Source organism: Raphanus sativus, chromosome 2 (genome assembly GCF_000801105.2).
Source record: "Raphanus sativus cultivar WK10039 chromosome 2, ASM80110v3, whole genome shotgun sequence".
NCBI lineage: Eukaryota > Viridiplantae > Streptophyta > Magnoliopsida > Brassicales > Brassicaceae > Raphanus > Raphanus sativus.
Genome location: NC_079512.1, coordinates 1,444,755 through 1,459,394, shown reverse-complemented (window position 1 = coordinate 1,459,394; position 14,640 = coordinate 1,444,755). Strand labels below are relative to the sequence as shown.

The 14,640-nt window shown below is 32.3% G+C and overlaps 1 protein-coding gene across 1 annotated transcript; it reads left to right on the top strand.

The window, feature by feature from the left end:
- The first annotated feature begins 11,612 nt into the window (after positions 1-11,612).
- On the top strand, positions 11,613-12,368 carry LOC130503869 (iso-A82775C biosynthesis cluster protein B-like). The gene has a single exon (XM_056998441.1). It carries the CDS (start codon positions 11,613-11,615, stop codon positions 12,366-12,368), a length of 756 nt encoding a protein of 251 aa, XP_056854421.1.
- The last annotated feature ends 2,272 nt before the right edge of the window (positions 12,369-14,640 follow it).

The window sequence follows — 14,640 nt, the reverse complement described above, 5'->3', positions numbered from 1 at the left end:
ATCGTCTTAGGCCTTTTTTACCTCTGTTTTTTCTTTTCTTTTTAGTTTACAGCCATGCATCTTAGTCTACGGTGGTGGTCCGTCTTCGGTTTTCCGAGAAACGGTGGCGTTTGCTCTGTTCTTCGCCGGCGGTTGACTTTGGGGCCGTACCGCTCCCATCTTCGGTATTGGTTGCCGGTTTCTGATTCCCACGGATGTGTTCCGGCTGAGAGTAGGGTGATTCGTTATGGTGGTGGATGGCTGAATTCGGAGGAGATCTCGGCGACGCCGATGAAAGCTCTATGAAGTTCGGGCCCTTGAAGATTGACGCCGAACCCTATACCTCTAACATTGTCATTGGAGGTGGTTTCGGCGTCCTTTGGTCTATTCCCGGTGATTCCGGTGGTTCTGATGTCGTTTGGTTCAGTTCAGCGTCGATCTCTATATGGGATGGAGTTGGTGTCTTGTTGCTCCGGTGAAGGTGTGGTTTTGGCCCCGGCGGCGAGCTCGAGCCGTGTGAGAAGACGAAGCACCTGCGTCCGACACGCGTCTCTTAGGCGGTTGTGGTTTCAACACGTGGAGGTGTGTGTTGTGGGGAAGCGGTGCGGCTGTTGGATCACGTTTTCCTTTGGACTTCGAGTTTTGTTGTTTGTGGGCTTTCGGTTTGTTTTTTAGTTTGGGCCGGGTTTGGGCCTTTGTAATATATCACTCTATCTAATAATATCTTTCCAGATGGCAAAAAAAATTAGCTGCGTTTAGTCTAATCTAATATTCTAATTTATTTATTTATTCTGTAGTTGTTCCTGTAATGTTTTTTTCTTTCCTTTTGCTAGTCTTTTTCCATAATCCCCTATATACTAAAACGCAAGTCGCATCTCCACTAAAATCTTGACAAGTGGAAACTGTTTTTTAAATTAAAAATAATCAACAAAAGAACAAATATTTATATCCCTAATTTTCAGCAACTCCTTTCTAATAATCAACTCCTTTCTATTACCACGATTTCAAACGGTTTTCTTCTCCTGTATTTCAAAAAAAAAAGTTTTCTTCTCCTATATAATTTCTTTTTTCTCGGTTATCAAACCAGAGATCATTTCATCTTTCTTAAATTCTTAAATTTTCAATTTGATCTCGACTGGTTCTTTCAATATCTACTTTCTTCTATCTATACCAATTCAAAGTTTTTATTATTCATCATCTGGATTACTTCTTAAAAGTGCATGATCAAAAAAATTTATATCGATCAGTGGAATGCAGTCTTCTTTGAACCTTTCTCAAAGCAACAGTTGGATCGGTGGTCGAGTTTAAATTATGTCGGAAAGAGATTGATACTGGTACGTGAGGAGATTCTATTTTGTTGCAGGTATTCACGGTGGTTTGTAATGAGTTCATAACTTTTTTTAACATAATGAGTTCATAAATTTTTCTGCAAACGCAGAGTAACAATATCGCATAAAATTTTTTATTGTTCAGTTTAGAAATCATCTTTGCTTACTGCAGACTTTTTTTTTGCTTACTGCAGTCTTGGATAAACACCAAAACATAAAAAGTAGAGCGCACGACCACTTTCACGTCATACGTACGCAACTCCAAAACCATAGCACAAAATCTAACAGTTTCAACTTCTTTATTCTTGCTTTTCTCTTCCTTCTTCTCTATGTTTCATATTCTTCATCAATTTTTTTCCCAGATTTTCAGTGCATCAGCCAAAATCAATAGAGGTTTGTGACTACTGTACTTGTGGTCATTTGTCAATTCTTCTCAAATCTATATATCATTTGACTCTTTTAGCGTGATTCAGATAGAATATGTCACTTAATTATACTGTTGATTCCAAGTTTTTTTTTTTAAAGTAAGAAGGGGCTATACGAAGCTTATTTTTTCAAAAGAAAAATACAGGAAAATAAGATCACTGTCTACCAATGAGGAGATATTCGGAATTCAGTTATGTCTCAAATTTTTTTGTAAGCACTACGTAGCAAAAAGAAATAACATCCAATAGAAAAGGTAATAGATTCTGTAAATTTTAGAGTTCTATCTTTGCTTTTTCATATTTTCGATCAAATTTTTATTACAAACTAGCTTTGCATTTCCCCCACAAGCATTGATCTTCATTGTGTCTTATGTTTTTGTATATTTTACAGTTTGTTCAATGTTTTTTTTTTCTGAACTGCAGTTTGTTCCATGTTATTATCAGACATATTCGTCCTGCCACCTTTTCATACAAATTAATATAAAGTCTTAGATCGTGAACCAGATGTTTCTCTTAATGAGAGTAAGTGAGTAACTCATTTCAAAGCGTGTGCACTATAGTGTAAGATAGCCAGGTATGGTGCTAATATATCTTAATATTGATAATAAATTTAAGGAATTCTTTATCCCGTACGTAGTACGGACGAAACACTAGTGCTCTATAAAAAACAAAAATATTGTATATTTTGAGTTGGATACATAGTTGATCATTGTTACGTAGAGTCCCAAACAAACTGAGTCTACCAAACCTACTTATTAGTATATATTGCTGTATACAATCCCACCCATTCGCACATCATAACTCGGAATCTTCATATACAAGCTTTTTTCTTTTTAAAATTATAGAAAATGAAGATGAGTGGAGATTTTGGGTGTTCTCATTGTTGTATACTCGTTTGTGTTCATGTCTCAGTACAATCACAAATATTGTGGGTCAAATTGGCTCTTACCGTTTACTTACTATATGGTGATTGACTTTTGACTTAAATTCAGATAGCGACATATATCTTCTACTTCAGTGTGTCTAGCACGTTCGCTTGATGAATCCCCGACATGGTTCTTAATTTAGCATTTTTTCATTCTTCTCAGAAAGATCAGTATGAAGCTCATCCTCATGTACCAACTTCAAACCTGGTGCAGAGTCTAAGCCACCACCATCATCACTTACCACGAGAGGCGTGTTGCCTTCAATTTCACCTGAAGACTTGATATGATCCTCTGTGTCCATTGCATCTGGAAACGGCGAAGAACTCCCAAGGAAAGATATACCATCAGATAAACCATCACTTCCAACTTTACCTCCTTTGCGGTTTCCAGAGACTCGAACTGTTCACGTGCATCATTTACAAAAGTCGTCTCAGTATCTGTTACACTGAGGCAATATCGTGCCACCAGAGGAGGAAAAGTTGGTCTCCTGAGTCCCCTTTCCATCATCCTGCTCGTTGCAAGTTTACCAGCAAAAAACAGCATCAGAAACCAAAGAGTCTCGAGCTTGCTGAACTTCATCAGAGAAGTTTTCATTCATGTTTTCCTGGCAATCCATCGTAAGCGGGGCCGGTCTAGAGGGGAAGCCACCCAAACCATCAATTGGAACATCCGATTTTAAAAAGGCATATTTCAAGTTTGTTTTCTTTTTTTTTTGAACGTCTGGATCGATTATTATCGATTAATTATGCTATTACAATGATGAGAATATTACAAAGACGATTTTACAGCCGACAATTCTACCACCATGTGAGAATACCCGCCTAACTGCACCACTTTGTTTTCTTAATGTTTATAAATTAAAAAAAAACTGATAAGGTTTTTTACTTAATATAATACTAACATTTTTAGTTATAATAATTTGAAATCATAGTGTTTAGAATTGAAAACTTCAAAATGATATGTATTAAGAAATAGTTGATGATAATAATATGTTTACATGACTAAATTTTTTTAATGAGAATCAACATCAAAAAATTACAAAGCCTAGTAAAGTATTTTTTTGTTGAATAATGGAAGATTGTTATCAAACACATAAATTGCTTAATGTATTGCTAACTATTCTAATATCGATTATCATAGCTAAACAATTTGCTGATATTAAAATTGATATATATTTATTTGTGGTTTACTATGTTACACATGAGATTAAATGGATTAATTAAGACTGATATGATTAAAGATTTATTAAATTAATAAATGATTTTGCAGAAAAAATGTAATTATTTTGTTTACTGTTTTTTCTATAAAAATTTGATGTGATATGATTAGTTTATGAAAACTTTAGTTATTTTATATTTTATATGCAGAATTCATAATATTTATTAGGAAATATAATTAAATTATGTATTATATCTTGATAGATCCATAAAATCTTTGGTTTTAATCTAAGAAAACTGTCGCATGGTTGTTTATAACCAAAGTATATAACATTTAATATATATTATGAAAACTGATCCGTGCATAGAAATCTATAACATTTAATTATAGTTCCAGGTTGTTGATGAGTGATGACTATGGTTGTTCATCCGTTCTCGAGTGTAGCAAAACATCTATACAAACTTAAGAATTTATAATATTTATTAGGAAATATAATTAAATTATGTATTATTTTATATTTTATATGCATTAAGAATTCATAATATTTATTAGGAAATATTATGCATATAAATTATTTCCTAATTTCGAAGATATATAATATTTTATATCTTGTTAGATCCATAAAATCTTGATATGATTAGTTTATGAAAACTTTAGTTATTTTATATTTTATATGCATTAAGAATTCATAATATTATGGATCTAACAAGATATAGTAGTATAATTATGATATATTAGCATAATTCGTATAAAATATTATGGATCTATCTTGGTATATAAACCGATCAAACCGAATAAATCGATCAATTAAAATATAGTAGTATAATTATATGTAAATTATATAAGATAGTTAAGGATATATACATAATTTATTTTATTGATATGATCTTCATAGTTAAAATATTGATTTTAGCAATTTAATATTTTAAGATAAAAGTTATGTTTTATTTCTATCAAATTAAATAAAACATAGTTTTTATCTTTTTGTTAACAAATATGTGTGCATATTTAATTATTTATAATATTATAGACTACTAATTTTCTATTTTTATTCTAACAAAACTATTATAATTATTAAATTAATATGCTTATTAATTATTTTAAATAGTAAAAGAAACAGAAAATAAGCTATTTGAAAGCTGAAATATCTTCATGTTATTTAAAACCGATATTTAATCATATAAAGTAAAAATTTCATAAATATTTTAAAAAGATAAATAAATTTATGGTTTTTTGGTGTAAAACTGAATAACCAAAAAACGACAGTATATAACAAACTAAAATAAATATGATTTTAATATGGTAGTTATTTTTTTAAACAAAAATACCGAAAAATCGGAAAAATTAACTGATATCCAGATTGAATATTCTTACTATTAATGCTTTGATTATATGTCCCCTCACATCTGTTTAATATAGCCTTTTTCCAAAAGTAGTAGCAATGAATTTTTCGGAGAGTAGTTTTGCTTTGGAGGTTAGAAAAAGTATAAAACCTTAGAATGCTGCCTATTTTTGAGGTAAAGAATTGTTTCATTCATTTGGTAGTGTAGAAAATGAACTCTGCTATTTTAAAGGATAGATTGACATAATTGTAAAATCATTTTGTATCAAGTGAATATTCTTGTTTTTGATTTTTCAAAACTCGTCTTTATAATAATTATCAAGGCTAGCACAATTTCTGGTTAGTTAAGAAAATATCTTGGAATCAAAAGATTGATATCTTTGTGTTTCATGCAAAAAAAAAGATATATTTGTGTTTAGTGTGCTTGATGAAATTTATATAGCTGGCGTTAATCTAAGTTAAATGAATGGGAGTGGTATTGGTTTTAAGAATATTTTGTGGAATAATAATGAATTAAGGACATTGATTGTTGGTTTAAATCAGTTACTTTCCAAATAAACAATACTAAATTAAATCAATTAACTTAATGGCATTCACTTGTAATTATAGAGGGGAACTAATAGATTAGATGATATTGACCCATGCGTAGCATGAGTGGTAAAACTAGTCATATACTAAATCATAAGTCACTTGACTAATCATAAATTGACAAAGGGATACTATTTCATATTTTAAATTAAAAATTTTAAAAAATAAATTAAAATAGAAAAAGAAAATGGTAAACACGATCTCCACAACTAAATTATGTATTTGTTTCCTACTTTTGCTGTAAAAGTATACTAAATCCAAGTACTTGCTCATCTATATCTCTCGAACATCCGCATGGCCAGTTATCAATCTCCAGATTCCAGTTAACACATTATATATGATCCATTGTTTATATTTTTCATCTTATTGATCCACACGCAAAAAGAAAAAAAAACAAACTTTCTCTACTACTAATATTCACAAATATCGTGTTTGTATTCAACGATTCTTCTTCCACGCAAACATATTTTTTTATTTTTTTAGTCTCTCTTGATCTCACTCTTTTATGCAGTATCTGTATATTAAGCATCGCTCTCTCACATGCAAGGTATAAAGATTTTTCTGTAAGGTACATTTCTGCATCTACAAAACCAGAACCGAGAAAGAAGAAGACTAAAGACAAACGGCATTAACAAGAACGACTTACGCCAACAGATAATCAAGCAAAACAAAAATCTCAAACTGCAAAAAAGCAAAGGAGCGTTCTTTACAACAAACAGAATACAAGAGCAGAACCGTCTTACTCTTCATTTTCTCTATATTATTATAGTTTCAAATATTGTGATTATCAATATAGTAAAGAACTCAAAAATTTAATGCATTTCTTTTATTTCCTTATTCTCACCGTTTCAGTAGAGCTGGGCAAATAAACCGAACCCGAAAATCCGAACCGAATCTGATCCGATAAAAATGAATCCGAACGGATCTGAACCCGACATAAAAACCGAATGGATCTTATTTTATGGTATTACGGGTTATGGGTATTATCCGAACCGAACCCGAATCTAAATGGATATCCGATAGAACCCGAAATATTCAAAACCCCAAAAAGATCTTGTACCAAATATGATCTCAATTCCTAATATGTATTCAAAATACATTAATATATGTTGAATTTTTAAAATAATTATCTACTACATGAAGGTTGATGATACTATTACATGAAGATTGATGGTCAAATGTGGCTATTGAATCTTGAAATATTTAGATTTAGATTTTGTTTTCACTAAACAATATTTTTCATGAGAACGTTGTTTTTCGTTTTATGCTTTCGTTTATTTGGTTTTCTTTTTATCAATAAATATGTTTCCTTTTTGTTTGATTTTGAATGATCACGGTTGATGTTCATTTCTTATTTTTAAATCGATTTTACTTATGTTTTGGTTACAAAAAGTTACAAATTAGGTATTTCAAACCCGAAGAACCGAATTTTCTTATATTTTGGTTACAAAATAAGTAAAAATTAGATATTTTTAAACCGAAGACCCGATTGGGATCCAACCCCGAAAGTACATTGGGTTGTACCGGTTCTTGGAAGATTTACTAACCCCGACCCGAACCGATAGAACCCGAATCGGTCCCGAACCAAATTTTTAAATAATCTGAATGAAGCTGATTTTGATAAACCCAAATAACCGAAACCCGATTGGATAAAACCGAAATCCGATTGGGACCCCGAATGCCCATGCCTACGTTTCAGATTGGAAAGAGCACTTGAATATAATCTGGTGTCCAAGTTTATAAGAGAAATGGAAACAAAAATTTATCGGCAAAGAAGGTAACAAAGTATCTCTCTATTTCTTTTCTCTATATATTGTTTTTATATCTGTTTTTGTGACTTATCTCTAGGAAAATTTTGGCACTACTATTTGTTTTTTTTTTGTTTTTTCCTCTTTTTGTTACCTAGATATTTGTTACAGATGTACCCATTAAGACTTAAGAGTTTTTGAATGTAGAAAATAATGAAGTGTTTGAAAAAATGGTGAAGAAAAATACCAAATGTGTTTCTTTGAACAACAAAATATGGATATTTTTTTCGTAGTTGATTTTTATATTGGGTTTCTATTAGGTCTCAAAATATCAAAATAGGTATAAATTTTTAATAATATTTTCTTAGTTTTATTTTTTTAATCAAAAATACAAATTTATGTTTTATATAGAAGATTTATTTACAAGACAAACACAAAGGAACTTAACGCGCGAATCTATAATATAGTTTAAACTATATTTATATGTGTTGGTATATATTTTAATTTATAAACATTTAAAATGCTTGCAAACATATATCTATATATCTACTTTTAAAAAAATATAAGAAATATTGTTACCATTTCCAAATTTTTAGTTTGAATGCAACCATATATAATATTTATATTGTACTTAATTAAAGTAATAATTTATTCTGAATAATAAGTATAAATACAAAATTATTATTAAATAATTTAAATAGTTATCTTGACCCATGCGGAGCATGCATGGAGTAACACTAGTACTATTAAAAGTATGTGTGATATTCTCATTGGAGGCTTCTTCGAGGAATATTCCATCCGTGAAAAGACGGAGAAACGTAAAAAAACATGCTTTACGGTAAAACCTTTACCTAATAAATTTTCTTTTATTTTATTTATATTCCATTCGTGTAAAGATGTAGAAATGTAAGTTTCAGAAAAAAAAATGTAGAAATGTAAAATGTGCTTTACGGTAAAGCCTTAGCCAGCTCATCACCTTCTTGGTCTTTAAAAGCGGGTTTATTTTCTTTTATTTTTTTTAACTTGACAAATATTTAGTAAATGTTTAGTAAATGTCATATTTTTGTATATTTATTTTTTTATAAAAGACTTAAGCTTTTTTATTTTTCTTTATCGTGTTTCATTTAAAAAAAGTATAGGCCAGAGCACAATATCCGGATCCGAAGAACCAACCCGAAACCGACCCGAAAATCAGGATCCCGAACCCGATCAGACCCGGGATAAAAATATCCGAATGAGTTCTAAATTGCTATATCCGAAGAACCGGTCTCGAATCCGACCCGAATCGAGAACCAAATGAGTACTCGAAGATATCCGAAATATATCTAAAAATATATGTTATAATTATATTTATAATTATTTAAAATTTTAAATTGATATTATAAGTTAACTATAGTTGTTATTTTCGATACTTTTGAGTATTTTTGGATAAAATATGATAGTTTGGATAAAAGTTTACCCAAAAAAACTGTATAAAATGTATATTTTTGGTTACTTTTGAATAATTTGGATACAAAAATTTGAACCGAATCAGATACTTTGGTTATTTTGAGTACAAATAACCGAACCCGTTAGATACTTTGGTTATTTGGTTATTTTGCAGGTTCTTATGCATGAGAACCGAACCCACTCGGATCCGGAAAGACCGGACTCGAACCCGACCCGAAATTTTATAATACCCGAATGTGGTTTAATTTCAAAACCCGAAAAACTCGATATCCGAAAGAACCGATCCGTATCCGAATGGGTATCCGAACATCCAGGTCTAACGAGTATTTACATTTAGAAAATTAAACTTTATTTTTTAATGAATTAAGTTGGTATAACTCTGATATATTAATTTTATTATGTGGTTAATTTTTTAATAAAAAATTATATACTTTTAATAAAGATTCATACTTTTCAATGAAAAAATTCAATTTTTTTTATGAATGCTTAAATTATATTAAAAAGAAAAAATATAATAATTAAGTTATTAATTTTTGTTCACTACACAAAATATTAATAATGGTTGAAAATAAATTATTTGAATTTGGAAAAAATAAGAATTGGATCTGATTTCTTAATCGGCCCAAATGATCCAAGAGAGATGATGTAGGCAGTGGGCTGGATCCAAAAAATGATCCAATAAAAATGTGTTATTAATATTACTTAGGAGGTGTTATTGGTTTGCATATTTTAATGGATTTTCAAATTCAAACCAAATCTAGTGTTATTGGTTTTATGATTTTAAAATCCATATTCAATTCTATTGTTATTGGTTTTGTGATTTTAAAATAGACTTTGAAATCAAGTGTTATTCAATTACAAGGATTTGTTTAAGTATTTGATTTGAAATTGTACTTTAATGGATTTGTGAGTATCTTTAGGATCAAAATACAAAGGAACAAATACAGAGGTGAAGCTTGTTATTTTGCTTGGATTTGTATTATATCGGTTAAACTTCAAATTTTATAAAAATAACAGATTACTACATTTGCACTTGCACGAGAACAAAACTGAACCACATCACCTAGGCTACAACCTCATCACCTAGGCTACAACCTCATCCAGATTTACAGTGAAACTACAAATAGAAAGGCCCCGGAGCATCTTCACACTTTGCCACCACTTGTCACGGAACTTCCTCTACACTACTATAAATTTACACTGTCTTGTTCTTTTCTTCAGCAACACTTCAATCCAATTCCATAACAATAAAAACAAAAGAAACTCAAACTCAAACAAATGGCGCTCTAGGCTCTCAGCTCACCGAGACTAGCTTCTCCGGTTCCTCCTCTGTTCAAAGACTCTTTAAGATTCCATGGCGTCGAACACTGGACCAAAGGTAATAGATTCAAACGTTCAAGATCCGCTTTCTGCCTTATGCTCCTCACTCACGGCGGCAATCGTCAGCTTTTTCCTCTTCCTCTGGTGACGGCAGTAGTTGAGAAGTCGTCGTTGAGCTACAAGTGCAGCGTCTGCGACAAGTCTTTGTCAAATATTATTGAAGCTGAAGTTTGCATCACTCTCTGAGTTTTATTCTCAATGGGACTCATACAACAACGTGTTGACTTTACGTAATGGTTAGCTTTTTCTTGACGATGCCTTAGCAGCAAACTGTTTGTTAATTGGAGGATACTCAAGCAGTCAAGCTTGAGTCTTGATGTTCCTGTCCTCATCCTTGACAAACATATCCAAAACCTGAGTAGACTCCAACCAATAAATCTCTTGACATAGAAGAAACTGTTTTCTGGATTACTAAGCTCCGCTCCGTTTCTAGAGATGATGATAGATTGGTTGCTAATTCTGGAATACATGCTCTGCCTGAGAAAAGATGTTAGAAACTGTGAGACGCGAGGAGTATACGTAGATGCCGTTTTTAACAATAGCAGCGTCTTGAAACCTAGGGAGGTTACTGAATCTATTGTTAGTCCACGAGATGCTTCGGTTTCAGATCCTTTACAGAAGAAGAAAATATATATAGCGTATAAAGATGATGAATTAGTTGCAAATCCATTTCATTCATTTATAAAGTCCACTTATTTTGATTTTGAAATTTAATCTTTGATTTTGAAATCTGTTTGTTTGATTTTGAAATCAAGGGATTTGTCAATGATTTGCAAATCCAAAACTTTTTTTTAAATCCACAAAAATACTAGAACCAATAACCTCCACTTAATTACTCTTAATGAAATAATTAATGTTAGTTAAAGAAATGATAGGTTTAGGTAAAAACCACAAATACACTAGTACTATTAAAAGTAATTTAAATAGTTATCTTGACCCATGCGGAGCATGCATGGAGTAACACTAGTACTATTAAAAGTATGTGTGATATTCTCATTGGAGGCTTCTTCGAGGAATATTCCATCCGTGAAAAGACGGAGAAACGTAAAAAAAACATGCTTTACGGTAAAACCTTTACCTAATAAATTTTCTTTTATTTTATTTATATTCCATTCGTGTAAAGATGTAGAAATGTAAGTTTCAAAAAAAAAATGTAGAAATGTAAAATGTGCTTTACGGTAGAGCCTTAGCCAGCTCATCACCTTCTTGGTCTTTAAAAGGATATCCCCATGTACATAGAAGTTTTCACACATCATCCATTTACCGTTGCTCAACAGATATAAGCCATCATGTCTGAGTGGTTCACCCAACTCGAAGAGGTCGCGTACTCCGTAGTGGAATATATCCCACTAGTCGGCACCGTGTACTCTCTAAAACGAGCCACTATCGCATACAACGCGAGGGATTGGACGCGACATTGGCAGTCCGTCGGCAACTTCCTTGAGAGCTCCGTCCGCGATGTCGTTCTCTTGAGCGAGCTCGCCGAACCCGTCGAAGTCGCCCTTATACACACCATGGCCGAGTCGTTCACCGACAAAATGATTGAGCTCTACCATCACGAGCCCAAAAAGCCTGAGGTCCAAATCACCCAAAAGCTGGAAAAACAAAGCGGACATGTACTCATCGCCGAGTCCTCAAAGGGCAAGTTCGTGAGTCAAGTCTTCGGAGGCAAAGCCAAGGGTGTGCACCACTTCCACGGCGCTGTGTTCACTGGAACGCTCACTAACTACGATTATGCTCCAGTCGGCGAGAAGATCCGGCTTGATATTCCGCACGGATTGTACGACGGGGCACGAGTCACCTTCACGTGGAAATGGACTAGAAACTACCAAGGAAAACCGAATGTACCTGAAGCCACGTATGGTCGTATTAAATTGAACGCCGGCACACCCACACGGTTCGGATTGTCCAGCCGCAAGGGTCCTGCCGGATGGGAAGGTTATGACTTTTGGGGTCATGTAAACTCCAAGGACCAAATCATAGCTACAACCAGAATCGATGGTACAGAATCTCAGATTGTCTTCAACAGGTTGGCCGGAACTTGATTTCGGCATTCCAACTTCCAAGTATACAAGCACCTGAACATGGTTCTTTCAACAGCAGCGAGACCTTCTACTAAATAATTTCTCGTTGTTTTTTTCATATTCAATACTTAAACAATGATAATAGATAGACAACGGATTTTTCCGTTGTTTATTTGGATTTAATATCATTATATTAATAAAAGTCTAGTCGGTTTGGATCCTCTTGTGAAGGTATGATCCAACTCAGCCGAAACTTTATCCCTATGTAATTTAGCCCATGTTGTATTCTCTATGTAATTTGCTTCTCTTTTTTGGTTTATATTATAATATATATATATTAAAATATTTATCATCCTAAATTTATTTTATTAATGAATTTAAGTGCATACGTATTATATATTAAAAATGTTTGTTATTCTAGATATTACTTTAGATATGCTTGACACACAATTTAAAAAATGATTAAGTTCAGAATGATCAAGTTCAAATAGATTAAAAAAATGTCAGACCTTCATTGTATTTGGCGTTTGCGTTTGTATTTACTTAACATGTTTAATTTCGTAGTCGCCTTTAAAATAAGAACACAAAAACTTGGGTTTAATTTTAATTTCCAAAGAATGTTCTATAAGCAAGTTACGAATGGTGTTTTCAAACGTGCATATCATTTTAGCTATTAAACACATACTGAAAAAGTTGGGCCTATCGTCAGATACATTCTCAACGCAAGTGTAAGAGAGCCTACCTTGTTAAGGTCTTGCATGGAGAATATTCCAACGCAAATTTCACCATTGACAATCCACTGCAACAACATTCAAGAAGTAACAAATGAAAAACATACACAAAAAAGCAGAAGAAGTGGAGTAATACATCAAAGAACAATTAACAGTCACCTTTTCAGTACGCCAGTTCGGTTCACAACTATGGTTGATGAAACGCCCTAAATTTCCCTTTGAACCAGCATCTATTACCTGCATTAACATAAAAAAACAAACTTAAAAAGTTAGTGCAAGATGCAACATACAGGTATAGCTTCCAAAAGGAAAACATACAAAACGGAATGGGAGATGGGACTTTCAAGCCAGTGCGGATGATATGTACAGGAATGCAACTATTACAAGTACCACCAACAGAAGTGTAACCTCTCTGTGCACAAGTGTATCAAATAAGAGACACAACGTAACTAACCACAGCTGCAAGCAAAATGCTTAACCAGTAAGGGTTTACAAAGATGGGTCTTCACTTCTCTAAATATGCTTCTAAAATCAGAAACGAGACACATTATCGGAACAATATGCGGTATATTCATATTTACTATTAATCGCACATTTTTTATTCAACAACTCTACAAGCTTTAAACAGCAAAATCACAAACTATTTCAATCAAACACGAAGAAAGAAGCAGCTGACTTATTAAAAAAAAAGATGGTTACCTCATTCCCATTCAGTGTCATGAAATAGAAATGCTTCTGACCCATGGAAGCATAATCCTTAAATACAAACCCCCACCCATTCGCAATTATTAGTCGGAATCTTTATATACAAGTTTTTTTCTTTTTAATTTTTTTTTTCTTTTAGAAGTTATAAAAGATTGAGATGAGTAGAGATTTTTTTCCTCCACCATGAAAGAAGAAATAAGATGAGTCACGCAGCATTTACCCAAATTCGACTATGTGTTGGGTGTTCTCATTGTTGTATACTCGTAATGCTTCAGTACATCACATTGTGGTCTTGACTCTTGCCATTTAGCTGATATATGGTGATTGACTTTGTCTTAGACATCTATCTATACATACTTTTCAAGATGTATAAATATCAGGTGATGGAAATATTAGTAAGAAATCGAAATTTGTTTATGCTGATAAGTGATAATGCACTACCCAATCAGGGCCGGCCGAGAATTTGAGGACATGTGAGTATATCTATGTAAAATAATTATTTTACATATTTGGGTGCTTAAAAATATTTTTTTGAGAATTTATAACTATGTGATTTTTTTTAAAAAAAATTTGGAGGCCTATAGTAAATATTTCACTTCAGCCCTGCTGCTATTCTCTTTGTCTAACATGTGATGTAAACATGGGAGTTATATCCTATACATTGTTTTTTTTTTCTCTTTGATAACATCCTATGTACATTGTTATGTTACTTTTAGTTGCATTAATTTGACGCACAATTAACAGGGGTAAGTGGTAACATACATTGCAAAATGCACACCAACTGGAATAGATAAATAAAATATTTTTGAAAAATGACTCTACGACTAGTTATTTTCTCAATTTTATATTGAATTTCT

Bases quoted from the DNA above. Each gene is read 5' to 3' on its own strand.
- LOC130503869 (XM_056998441.1), top strand. From the start codon at position 11,613: ATGTCTGAGTGGTTCACCCAACTCGAAGAGGTCGCGTACTCCGTAGTG.